Source organism: Uranotaenia lowii, chromosome 1, assembly GCF_029784155.1.
Source record: "Uranotaenia lowii strain MFRU-FL chromosome 1, ASM2978415v1, whole genome shotgun sequence".
Classification (NCBI taxonomy): Eukaryota; Metazoa; Arthropoda; class Insecta; order Diptera; family Culicidae; genus Uranotaenia; species Uranotaenia lowii.
In genome coordinates, this window is record NC_073691.1 from 200,001,834 (window position 1) to 200,015,037 (window position 13,204).

Genomic DNA, 13,204 nt, shown 5'->3' on the forward strand with positions numbered 1-13,204 from the left:
AAAAACAATAAAAATACATTTTTCCAGTTTAATTTTTAGTTTCGCCAAATTCACGGTGAAATTTTTTTCTGACCGTGATAAAATCGAAAAACTACTGTATTCACAAATATCAGTTTGGCAAACTTTTATCGAGTTATGTATTTCAATCAATTTCAGTCAATTTTGTGCAACATCATAGACCAAGGTAGAGCTTTGTCAAAAGTTTGTGAAACTATGTCAAATTTTATTAGATTTTATTGGGGTTTGTCACTGTCGTGCTTGATCCTAAATTCTTCGGACACATCAAATAAATTCCACAAAATTTAGCACACCAGTTAGAACACATCCTTTGTCCTCAAAATTCGTTACTAGAATGACGCGCCTCACGCGATCCCTTTCTCTCTTTAACCATCAACGTTTTCCTTCTCTTTCGTCCCTTTTTAGCTCAAATCTGACAGTATCATCATTCTACACGTTAAATTATCTAAACGCATTTCTTTAGTAAACGTACTCATCAATGCTAGTTGACAGTACTCATACTCACTTTTGCAGTATCAGTTTCGCCTGTTATAACCATCTATTTTTAATAAACATTCATTTCCACCTATAATCACTACATTACCACCCGCCTCTACTCTACGAGAGTTTTTACGAATGATATGTAATCTAGGTGTCATCACAAATAGATTGCTTTTCATGTTGTTTTTATCTTTCAATGATCTTATATGGTCTCTTTCATCGTTTTTGTCCCAAATTTCTAGGTTTTCATATAATAATATCCTAGATTTCATCCGATTTTTTTTCATTATATTCTTCCAACTTTTTTTCAACATTCATGATCTAATCATCTCCAATTCTTGTTCATCAGTCAGAATCCAGAATGTTCTTCAATCATTTATTACATGCCATATTATCTATCATTTTCAATTATTCAGTCAAATAATCAGGGCTTGTGATATAGCTCAGTTGGCAAGTCTGTTGTCTCCTGAGCCAATGTCCGCGAGTTCGAGCCCAAGAGTAAACATCGAACACAGTTGTACCGGATAAGTTTTTCAATAACGATCCGCCAACTGTAACGTTAATAAAGTCGCGAATGCCATAAAGATGGTAAAACGACTATAATCGAAACAAAAAAAAAAAGTCAAATAATCAATTAATTTTTTTATTCATAAATTTATGTTTTCACCAAACTTAAACAGCATTTTTTTCAATAGAGCAGATTTATCTCACATATTACCAACATTTTAATTGGAATTCAGTTATCTCTCTTCATTTGTTACGGAATTTTAGCCGTACCGACATATCTGTTTACTTTGGACAACTGATTTATTTTGCATTCCGAATCTTTGATCGAACTTTCAATATTTCGAATAATGAAACGAATTAATTGTGAATCAACTGCTTTTAATGCTTCCTTTTTTTTTAATCTCATGTTTTTTTTTGCAGTTTTTCATCGTAAGCATATGCATTTTCAAGCGACCAAGTTTTACTATCAAACTCTATCGTTTTATGTACTCTACAAGTTTAGTTACTAATAGTTTTTATTCTATTTATTTGTTTTAAGTGTTGCCGAAACTTTCCTCAGATCATTCCTTAAACAACATGTTATAATCGTTGTCTTAGTAATTTAAAATTTCTGGTCTTTCATCGAAAAATACTTGTAATATGTATTTTGTTTCAATATTAGATTCATTTTTAAAACTAATTCTTAAAATCTTTGTTGGAAGTCAATGATCTCTATATTTCTCGCAGCACTTTCATCTAACCAACTAATCATTTTACATTTTGAATCTATCATCGAAGGTGAAATATGATATTTTTTTAAACATTTCTTTCAATTTTCTATTTCAAGTCTTTCATCGTTTTTTTTTATTATTCCACGAGTCTTCCATGGGAACCGAGCATCCAAATTCACCAGAATCTTTTATCGAATTGCGTCAATTTACGAGTCTTCCATCGGAAATATTACATCGAAAATCAATCTATTCTTTCAACGAACTTAATCAATTTTCCATACGAGTCTTTCATCGTAATCCTGCATCCAGAATCATCCGAATCTTTTGTCGGATTCCATCGACTTTTGTTACGAGTCTTTCATCGTTAATATTACTTCGTAAAACATCCGAGTCTTTCATCGGACTTTATTAATTTTCCATACGAGTCTTACATCGTGTATCCAAAGTCATCCGAATCTTTCATCGGGTTTTATCGATTATCGATACGAGTCTTTCATCGTGAATATGGCATCAAAAAACAACCGAGTCTTTCATCGGACTTCATTAATTTTCTATACGAGTCTTTCATCGCTTATTCAAAATCATCCGAATCTTTCATCGGGTTTATCGATTATAGTTACGAGTCTTTCATCGTAAATATGGCATCGAAAACATCCGAGTCTTTCATCGGACTGTGTTAATTTTTCATACGAGTGTTTCATCGTAGTTTTTTTTTATACAATGCATCTTGCTTTTTATTTAATCAACCGAGTCTTTCATCGGGAAACAAACATGCTTGTTTTGTTTTCAGAAAATTTATTTTCTGACTATTCTTTACAACGCTTTTTCATCACCTTGATTGAAAATCAGCAAACACCTTTTCCATCTGGAACAATTTGTTTTTTGAGCTTTTTTTTGCTTACCTTCCGGAGGTCTCTGCCAACTGCGCCATTGTCGTGCTTGATCCTAAATTCTTCGGACACATCAAATAAATTCCACAAAATTTAGCACACCAGTTAGAACACATCCTTTGTCCTCAAAATTCGTTACTAGAATGACGCGCCTCACGCGATCCCTTTCTCTCTTTAACCATCAACGTTTTCCTTCTCTTTCGTCCTTTTTTAGCTCAAATCTGACAGTATCATCATTCTACACGTTAAATTATCTAAACGATCAAGCACGACAGTCACATTAGGCCAAACTTTTTCACGACCTTTGTTGAACTCATTCAAACATTGTCATTATTGTTTAAACTTTGTCATTATTGTCTAGTTCTTTGTCAAATAATGTGTTGCATTTTTTTTTCGAATACACTTCTTATAAAGGATTTTGGTTATTTTGATTTTCTTTACGGAAAAAAATGATATCAAAATAATATAGAACGGGCTCACCAAATCGAAAGGATGATCTACGATAAAAATGTCTGGGAACGTGGCTTGACTGAATCAGGTGATGTTGGGGAAACTGCCAGCCTCGCCTCTTCGATGGAACCGAGGCTAACTAGTACGTCTTCTTTTTAGCGGGCCGTTATTCCAGGGTCCGATCAGTTCTATTTCACGAACCTTAGCCACCATAAAAGCTTCCACTTTGGAATATTTCACAAATATCACAAATTTCAGCAAATTTTCCTGTTAGAAAAAATTCTTTTGCTTTCTTCGCCCACAGCCTACTCATATATGAAACATCTAAAAATACATAATTTTTGTAGAATTCCTTCAATTATTTTACCTACCTACCTACCTAAGGGTCCAGCGCCGATTGACCGGCGCATAGGGCTGAGATAAAAGATCTCCACTGCTGGCGATCCGGAGCCAGCGTCTTCACTTGCTGCCAGCCGAGGTTCTCGTCAACTGTGCGGATTAGCGGCTAGACTTCGCCGCCACGAGCTTTTGGGCCTGCCTCTTCTTCGATGCCCATCTGGATTCCAGTCAAGCGCCTCTCTGCAAATCTCGTTTTCATCTCTTCGCAGCGTGTGCCCAATCCATCTTCACTTACGTTCCCGAATCTCGATTTCTAGCGCCTTTTGATGACACCGGCGATGAAGTTCAACGTTTGAGATCCAGTTGCCAGGCCACCAAGCGCGGATGATGTTCCGCAGGCAGCGATTCACAAAAACTTGCAGTTTTCGCGTCGTCACCGCATATGTGCACTAAGTTTCACACCCGTACAGCAATACGGATTTGACGTTTGAGTTGAAGATTCGGATCTTAGTTCGTAGAGAGATCTGGCGTGACCGCCAGATGTTTCGGAGACTCGCAAACGCAAATCGGGCTTTTCTGATCCGGGTCTCGATGTCCTTCTTGGTCCCACCATCAGGCGTTATCTGGCTACCAAGATACTGGAAGCACTCCACTGTCTCAACCTGTTGTCCAGCTACCACGAAATTGGAACGATTTTCTGTATTGATTTCCATCGACTTGGTCTTTCCGACATTGATTTTGAGACCTGCTGCCTTGGAGCTTTCGGTGAGGTCGTCGAGTTTGCTCTGCATGTCTTGTTGTGTTTGGGCGAGCAAAACAATATCGTCTGCCAGGTCAAGGTCGTTCAGTTGCTCCATGGTTGGTTCAATTATTTTACATTCCCAAAAAATATCTATTAATTCTTGTTGATTTTACTTATGCTCTATAAATACATTTAGCAACTCTGAAAACTTTGAAAAAAGTTATGGATTTTTATGAAATTCTTTTAAATGATTTTGAAACATTTTCAAAATTTTTATTGCGATTTTTTTTCTTGCGCTAGGGTTTGCACACAAAAATTTCGTCAATTCCCAATTTTGATCTACGATTTTGCTGTTTTATCTCATCGTCAATTGTGTATGCCTCTTGAATATGAGAAGTAACTAATCACAGCAGTCATGCTATTCCAAATTGTAAACAAAACATTTGAAAAAATCTTTGAACTTCTTCAGATTTTTAAATATTTTATTGTGAAACTTTGTTTTAATAACACCTAATATTATTTCTAGATCAAACGATTCCCATTTATAAGGAGGAAAGGTTGGCCAAGATGGGTCCACTATTGATATCCTTCATCAAAATTCGTAAGTTTAAATTTAATTGGGAAAAAATCAGTGCTTTTTTCAATTTTATTTTTTTCCAGCTTCAAGTTTTATCAGTGCTGTTTTCTGGAATCGAACCTCCTGGACAGCGAAATATGTATCTCGAAAGTGTTCTGGTTTGAAACAAGCCTTTGATAATGCTAGAGTCGAAGTTAAAGTAGCGAGCATAAGAAACGTGTTGAAGACATGCAGCAGAACAACAGGCTCGACCTCAACCAATCTCAACCACTTCTAAACCATATCAATGATTCCATATCGCTTATCGCAGATAATTGTTAAAAAAAATTAAACTGAAAGAATAAACTTTTATTTATTTTCAATACAAATGTTTAAGAATATTCAGCAATTTCATACAGATTTTTTATGGCAACAGGGCAAAGAAAAGCTTTAAAATGAACATTGTTTCAGTCCAAAAATTAATATATTGGGGCTGATTCTGCGACTCAAGTGACGTGACTTACAAAATTTTATATCGTTTTGCTGGATTAAATAGCCTCTTTAGCCTCGAAATTTTCGTTCAGATGAGCTGTTCTTGCTCTTCAGAGCTCATCGAAACACAAATTTCTTTTCTGAAGCATTTTCTGAAGTCAACGTGAAATTTCGTGAGTCACTCGAGTCCCAGAATAAGCCCCATTGTGTGTTGACTTTCAGATGTTCAACCGGGGCCTTGAAACGGTTCAATATTGGTTTGTTACTTGGTCCGGTTTTAGATTTTGGACATTTGACAGTCTAGTGTAGATCACTGAAATTTAGCTAAGCAAACATCGCCACATTGCAAACTTGTGAACTGATATGTGTTAACAAATAATTCAAGAACTTACAAAACAAGGTGTGATTTTTTTTTGTAAATTTTTGACCGATCGAAAAATGAGCAGGCGAATCTAGTTCTTCGAGAAAATTACAATATCTATTTTCAATGCGATTTGAGTTTCCCTTAACTTTTACTTTGTGTGTTTATTTTCTTCAGAAAGGTCAGTTGCGGCTAAAAGGTGTCCACGATGAAATTGCCACACACAAAATTGATTCGCAAAGTTCGAGTTTTCATCCGATTGCCATCAAATTTTCAGGGATTAAAAAATAACTAATAAACTTCATTTAACCATTTTACTCGTAGTGGCCTTAACCCCGGTCTGCACAACCTGTGAATCAACCGTTCTTTGCATGGAAACCCATACTTTCTTCAGTTCCTCGTTTGTCTTCACTAACTTAGGTCGTCCTTGGAGTAGTGGCATGAGGCCAAATCCGGCCAGAAGATTGTTGGGACGTTGTGGGTCTTCAGGAGAGGAAGCAGCTACTTCTGGAGGCAATCTTTCATGTACACCTGTCCGTTCATCGTGTCCTAGGTCACGAAAGATGCACTCCGCTTCCCGCACGTGCAGATGGCTTGCGAATCCAGGGATTTATTCGCAAATTTTGACATCTTCTGAGTGTGGACATGCTCCGGAACGCTGAACTTATCCTTGGCCATGAAAAACAGATTGCCGGGAATCTGTTTGAAGTCGGCCTTCACATATGTTTCGTCGTCTATGATGTAGCATTCAACTTTCGTCAGCATGTTGAGGTACAACTTCCTGGCACGGGTTTTGGCGGACTTGTTCTTCTTCTCGTCGCGATTAGGGGCCTTTTGTATCTTGAACGTTTGAAGCCCAGCCTTAGTTTTGGCCTTCTAGACAAAACTTTGGCTTAGGTGCAGCTTCGTAGCCACATCACGAACGGAGGCGCTCGGGTTTCGGTTGAAGGCCCCAACTACGCGGTTGTGATTTTTGGTGTTGTACGGAATACTTTTTCCTTCACTTCTGGGCTTGCGATCGGTGGTCAATCGTTCCTCGAACCGCTTAATCACTCGCGACACCGAATTCGTTATTCCCAACGTTTAAGCGATGGAACGATGCGAGAGATCATTGTTCTCGCGATGAATGCGCAAGATTTTATCACGCACGAGCTGTTCTTTCGACTCCATTTCCGCGAGTTTTGATCACAGGACTTTTAAACTTACAGGATGAAAACAATTGCACTATGGACTAAATCCACCCAAATTATCATTAAATTCTACCCAACGGTTAAAAAATTAAAGCAATTTCATAGTGTGACAATTTCATCGTGGACACCCTTTAGCAATGATTTAGCACCAGTATTGTCCCGAACAAACATAAATTTTTATCGCCATTGTATAGCTTAGAGGACATTTTACCAGAATGATAATAATATTTGCCCGTCGCATCGTTTTCGATTCTAGAAAAAAAAACAGAACAAAAACTGAACGAACAAACCAACGAACAGATGACAGCTGGCTGATGGTTGGTTGGAAGGAACATGTCAAACTGAACTTTCTCGAACTCGAACGTGATCCATTGCTTCCTTCTATGGGTTTGGATACGTGGACGGGGACGAAAATGGTATATATTGGCGCGTTGCTTTCCTCAACTTGAGTAGATAGGTACTTGAGTATTTAGCACTACACTGTTCCAAGGGTTCGATTCGAGAATGGGAAGATCGTGCCACTCTTGAAGGGTTAGTAGGACACAAAATATGTGCCAATCGTGAGGAGTATGATTTTCATAATCCTGTTGCTTTCCAGATTGCTTCCCTGGCTCTTCTCAATGCCAGTAGATGAGGCTGAATTGATGATGCCGATGATGAAGATGATGATAAGCATGGAAGGTCTCCCCCACATGTCAGTGGGTAGGTATATGATATCTCAGGATCAACAACTCGGAGCGAAATTCCTCCTCTGACATAATGAAGCTTGGCTTGTCGTTTGCTGGTTGCGTCTTCACCAGTCAGGCAGATGGGTGGTGGAATTTGGTTTGGTTTGAAGTTGGTATTTTATCAGGGATATTTTCGGCGTTTTTGTTTTCTTCTACTAACTGCTCCGTAAAGCTCGGGAAGCTTCTTCCATCATCGAGAGCAGGAAAGAAACCACGTAATGTTTGGGATTCATCCGAAGAATGTTAGAAAGTGAAAAGTCTCGTCGACTGGATTGAGAAGATTTATGAACTTGGCGCTGGATTCAGACAAAGAATTATAAAGAAAGACGAGAATCAATGTATGGTTCGTTGCCGAATCAATGAAATTTAATAAAGAATATTTAAAAAAAACATAATCCAATTTAAAGAAATCGGCATCAAAAAAGTGGGGGAGGTAGTAATTTGGCTACGACCGCTAAACGTAGAATTACGCAATTGTTTTTTGTCAATGTATAGAATAACAGAGCTTATAGTGCATTTTTGAAATGACCAACATATGAGTGTCAAAATGGCAATATGACGTGACAAATTTCAATCATTTAACAGAATTTAACCATGTGACATAAACCTATCGCCAGAAATAATCTGAGCATGCAGTACATGTGACATAATCGGATCATGCAACATAATCAGATCATGTAACATAATTCGACCAGGTGACCTAATTCAACTATGCAATAAAATCGACCATCTGAGATAATCCGACCATGCAACATAATCGACCATGTGGCACAATCTGATTATGCAATATAATCAACCATGTGACAATATCCGATCATGCAGTTAAATCGAAGATGTGACATTATCTGATCATGCAACATTTTCGACCATGCAACATATTTTGATCATGTGACAAAATCCGACCATGCTACATAACTCGATCATGCAACATAATCCGACCATATGACGAAATCCAACCATTTAACATAATGGGACCATGTGACGTAATCGACCATGTGACATAATCCGACCATGCAACATAATCGGACCATGTGACATAATCCGACCATGCAACAAAATCCGACCATGTGACAAAATTAAACTATGCAACAGAATCAGACCATGTGACATAATCGCCCATGCAACATTATCGACCATGTGACATAAATCGATCATGCAAAATAATCGGACCATGTGACATAATCCGATCATGCAACATAATCCGACCATGAGACATAATCCGATCATGCAACATCATCGAACTATGTGACATAATCGATCATGCAACATAAATGGACCCTGTTTCAAAATCCGACCATGCAACATTATCGATCATGTGACATAAATCGATCATGCAACATAATCGAATCATGCAACATAATCGGACCATGTGACATAATCCGATCATACAACATAATCCGACCATGAGACATAATCCGATCATGCAACATAATCGGACTATGTGACATAATCGCCCATGCAACATAAATAGACCCTGTGACAAAATCTGACCATGCAACATTATCAACCACGTGACATAAATCAATCATGCAACATAACCCGACCATGTAACAAAATCTATCTATGCAACATAATCTCCCATGCAACATAAATTGACCATGTGACATAATCCGACCATGCAACATAATCGGACCATGTGACATTATTTGACCATGTAACATAATCCGACCATGCTACATAATCCGACCATGTGACGAATTCTAACCATGCAACATAATTGTACCATGTGACATAATCGACCATGCAACATAATCGGACCATGTGACAAAATTAAACCATGCGACATAATCGGACCATGTGACATAATCGCTCATACAACATTATCGACCATGTGACATAAATCGATCATGCAACATAATCGGACCATGTGACATAATCCGACCATGAGACATAATCCGATCATGCAACATAATCGGGCTATGTGACATAATCGCCCATGCAACTTAAATGGACCCTGTGACATAATCTGACCATGCAACATTATCGACCATGTGACATAAATCGATCATGCAACGTAATCGGACCATGTGACATAATCGCCTAGCAACATAAATGGACAATGTGACATAATCCGACCATGCAACATAATCCAACCACGCAGCATAATCGATCATGCAACATAATCAGACCATGTGACATAATCCGACCATGCAACATAATCGAACCATGTGACATAATCCGACCATGCAACATTATCGATCATGTGACATAAATCGATCACGCAACATAATCGGACCATGACACAATCCGACCATGCAATATAAATCGACCATGTGACGAAATCTTACCATGCAACATAATCGGACTATGTGACATAATCGACCATGTGACCTAATCCGACCATGCAACATAATCCGACCATGTGACGAAATCCAACCATCGACCATGTGACATAATCCGACCATGCAACATAATCCGACCATGTAACAAAATCCAACTATGCAACATAATCGCCCATGCAACATAAATTGACCATGTGACATAATTCGACCATGCAACGCCACTTGCGATGACCTGTAGGATCCCTGCCACTGCCACTGGAGTCCTCCGCCACTGAACGCCTCCCCCGCTGGCTGTCTACGCTGGTGTGGTGGCCGTCATCGCTGCTCACCGTCATCGTTGCTCACTGGTCCACGGTTGCCACTGAACTACTGCAAATCGATATCTGAGTCGGATTACCACTGGTGGGGTCCACACTCAGATCGAAGCGCAGCAACGGTCTGTTCAGCTTGACGGCAAACAGAGAAAGAAACCGAGTCGACTTACGGGCCCTTTGTTTTATACCTTTCGTAGGTAGGGAAAAACAAAACCCATCAAAGCAGGCGTTGGTGATGACGTCATAATCCTTTAGATAGGATGTCTGTGAGATGGAAAGTTTTCGTGACGCGAGATCTGTTCGCAAATTTCAATTTGCCCCCCCTATAGTGTTGCCGTAAGACGTAATTCTACGTCAAAAAGTTTTCCGTTCACTTTGTTTTTTTTTTGGCATCCCCTGAATCCATCAAAAGGCAGATAAAAATTGTTTTAAAAAGTTATGATTCACCGGCCGGCCTCTCTCCTCATTTTCGAAGCAAATCCTTGTTCCAACCCCAATCGGTGCGAATCTGATTTTTCTCCCATGTTTCGATTTCACCCCGTCAAACGTCCCATCATCAGGTGCTGTTCCGGACGGGCGGTCGAGACGATCTGGTGGAGACGCTCTGCGGGGACATCCTGCCCAAACCGATCCTGTCCAGCGGGGATCGGCTGCTGCTGGAATTCCGGAGCAGTTTCAACAACACCGAAAACAAGGGCTTTACGGCGGATTTTTTCTTCGTTACCAGTGAGTATTTTATTTGGTGGGGATTTTTTTTATTGATTTTTTCGTTGCTTCCGCTGTTACCAAGGAATTTCCGATCGGCTTTACGGATTTAGAGTTTTTGATGTTTGGTTTGATTCGAAAGCACCAAATCCAGAGGCCTCTGGTTCTATAGTCTGATTGAAATGAAAAATAAATTTTGATCACTTCGAATTAAAAAAAATATTATTTCTGCTTTGTTTACTTCGCACAGATTTTGGCATTCCGTCTGGTTATCAACCGAAAGCTACGGAGTGTAACTTTCACTATTTCAAAAACGCAACCAACCAGGGCTGGATTCAGTCACCCAACTTTCCGGGGGCATATCCAAGGTGAGTTTTTTTCTACAAACTTTTATCATTCACTGAACGCTTCGAGAAGTTCCGTCAACTAACTAAAGACAACGAGCGGGATCCTTCCATTGGACAACAAACCTAAATCGTTTAGCAAATGTCATCATCAGCATCACAGACAAACACACCATAAAGGCTATTTATAAACACGTGCGCCAAACCATGCCGGCCATCAAGTGTCACTTCAATCTTCCACAGCCAGTCGGTCTGCTCTAAGAACTCAAGATGAAGAGATTATGGTTCCGCAAAATGGTTCCTCCTTCTCCTGCTCCTGCTACCAAAGCGCGTCTATCACTCCGGTTGTTCTTTTATAATCTGTAAAATCTTCATCAGCGTCATCATCGCCATAACAATGGCCGTCATTCCTGGTGGTAGATAATGTTGTGTTTGTACTTACAACGTTTGAGCAAAAATAACCCATCAAACAACGACTCAGAGCCACAAAATGAGAGTCGGTGATGAAGAAGGCGAAATCACCTCGACAACAAACCAGCTCAGCACGCACAAGCAAATTGAAGTTTTATCTTGACCATTTTCCCGTTTGTTTTTATCCTCCTTTTTTTCCCGGCACATTTCGGCGTCCAGGAATATCCGGTGCAATTACTTCTTCTACGGTGATCCGCACGATTATGTCCTGGTTCGGTTCACCTACTTCGACATCGAGGGAATCGCACCGTAAGTGTTTTTTGTTGTTTATGGGCATTTTCCATTGGCAGAGTTGCTAGTTTTTTTTTATTTTGAATCCACCCGACTCTGATGAAGATTCACTGTTTAACACTGTTAACATATCCATTAGGTTGGGGAATCACCCAAGAAACTATAAGCACAAACGACTTGTCAAAATGCTTTTCAACAACAGCTTTATAGCTTATCTGCTCTATCTCTCTTAGCACTACGAGCCAGTTTTCGCGAAATTAACTGCTATTTCAGTGCTCATTGTTTCTTCCAAAGTAACACAAGTAACAGCAGCTTGTTTGATGATAGTTTTATTAGAGTCATGAAAAATGCCTATATTATTGTTTCGACCATTTGTTTTCAGGTAGTTTTGGAAACGCTAATAAAGCTTTTACTAAAAATAATGTTTTAGTTGTTTTGAAAGAATCATGAATGCTCTATTAAAACTACAATAAAACATAAACTGAGAAGTTTGCTCCAAGCTTTTTTTGCATGTTTGATAAAAGCGCTTGATTATTAAATCGCCATAAAACTTAGTGACAGTTCTTGATCAAGATGTCAAAACAGGACCCGCTCACGTTAGATTGCACATATTTGAATTGAAATTCCCATTTTTTACACAATTTCGATAAGTTATGTGTGTAGGTTTTGAGTTAAAATAGAAAGAAATATATTTTGTTTTGAAAACTGCAAATCACTGGACGAGGTATGAATATCTCTACAATACGAGTATTAAGCGAAAAGGCCCAACTAGCAGGAAAAAAAATGTTACTTGACGTCATCATTAATCCAATATGGCGGCTTCACTTTTGTTTTCAAAGCTGTAAATTACTGAAAATCTCATGAAACATCCAAAATATGGTTATTGGATAAAAGGGCTAAACGAGTAGAAGTCGAATCTCGTTGTCCGACGCCATCTTGAACTCCAAAATGGCGGCTACCGCAAAAAAATACAAAAAACCCGTACAATATGGGTATTAGCTGAAATTAATCAACGAGTAGACGTTGAATTGCGCTATCTGACGCCATCTTGAAATTCAAGATTGTGGCTTCCGATTAATTTTAAAAATGTTATAAATCACTGAAATTCGCATGAAAATATTCGAATATTCCACCCTTCCATTATACTCGTTAAAGATATCCAATAACACCATGCACCAATTGTGCTGGTTGTTATGCTGGTTGTTATGCTACCGAGATAACAATTTTGTGATAGAAAAAATAATTCTGAACGAATCTTTAAATTTGCGTTCATCATCGAAATTTATTCTAAATTATTATTTATTTATCCGATATTTACTTGATGTTGTGATGTTTATGTCGACAAAAACAAACACAGGCCAAACATACATTTATCTTTGAGTGCATTTTTCTAA

General features: G+C 38.6%; 2 protein-coding genes across 6 annotated transcripts in view; one reads left to right on the forward strand and one right to left on the reverse strand.

Annotated features, from left to right (window-relative positions):
• LOC129743504 (CLIP domain-containing serine protease B4-like) overlaps positions 1-13,204 on the forward strand; it is a 170,969-nt gene that overhangs the window by 141,949 nt on the left and 15,816 nt on the right. For all 5 annotated transcript variants that reach the window (XM_055735541.1, XM_055735559.1, XM_055735536.1 and 2 more), the window contains exons 5-7: positions 10,620-10,785; positions 11,015-11,132; positions 11,739-11,828. In XM_055735541.1, coding sequence (XP_055591516.1) covers positions 10,620-10,785; positions 11,015-11,132; positions 11,739-11,828 — 374 coding nt within the window. The remainder of the gene's footprint in view (positions 1-10,619; positions 10,786-11,014; positions 11,133-11,738; positions 11,829-13,204) is intronic.
• The window catches only part of LOC129743545 (uncharacterized), a 100,213-nt gene that overhangs the window by 71,866 nt on the left and 15,143 nt on the right, over positions 1-13,204 (reverse strand). The gene's annotated exons all lie outside the window — the stretch shown is intronic.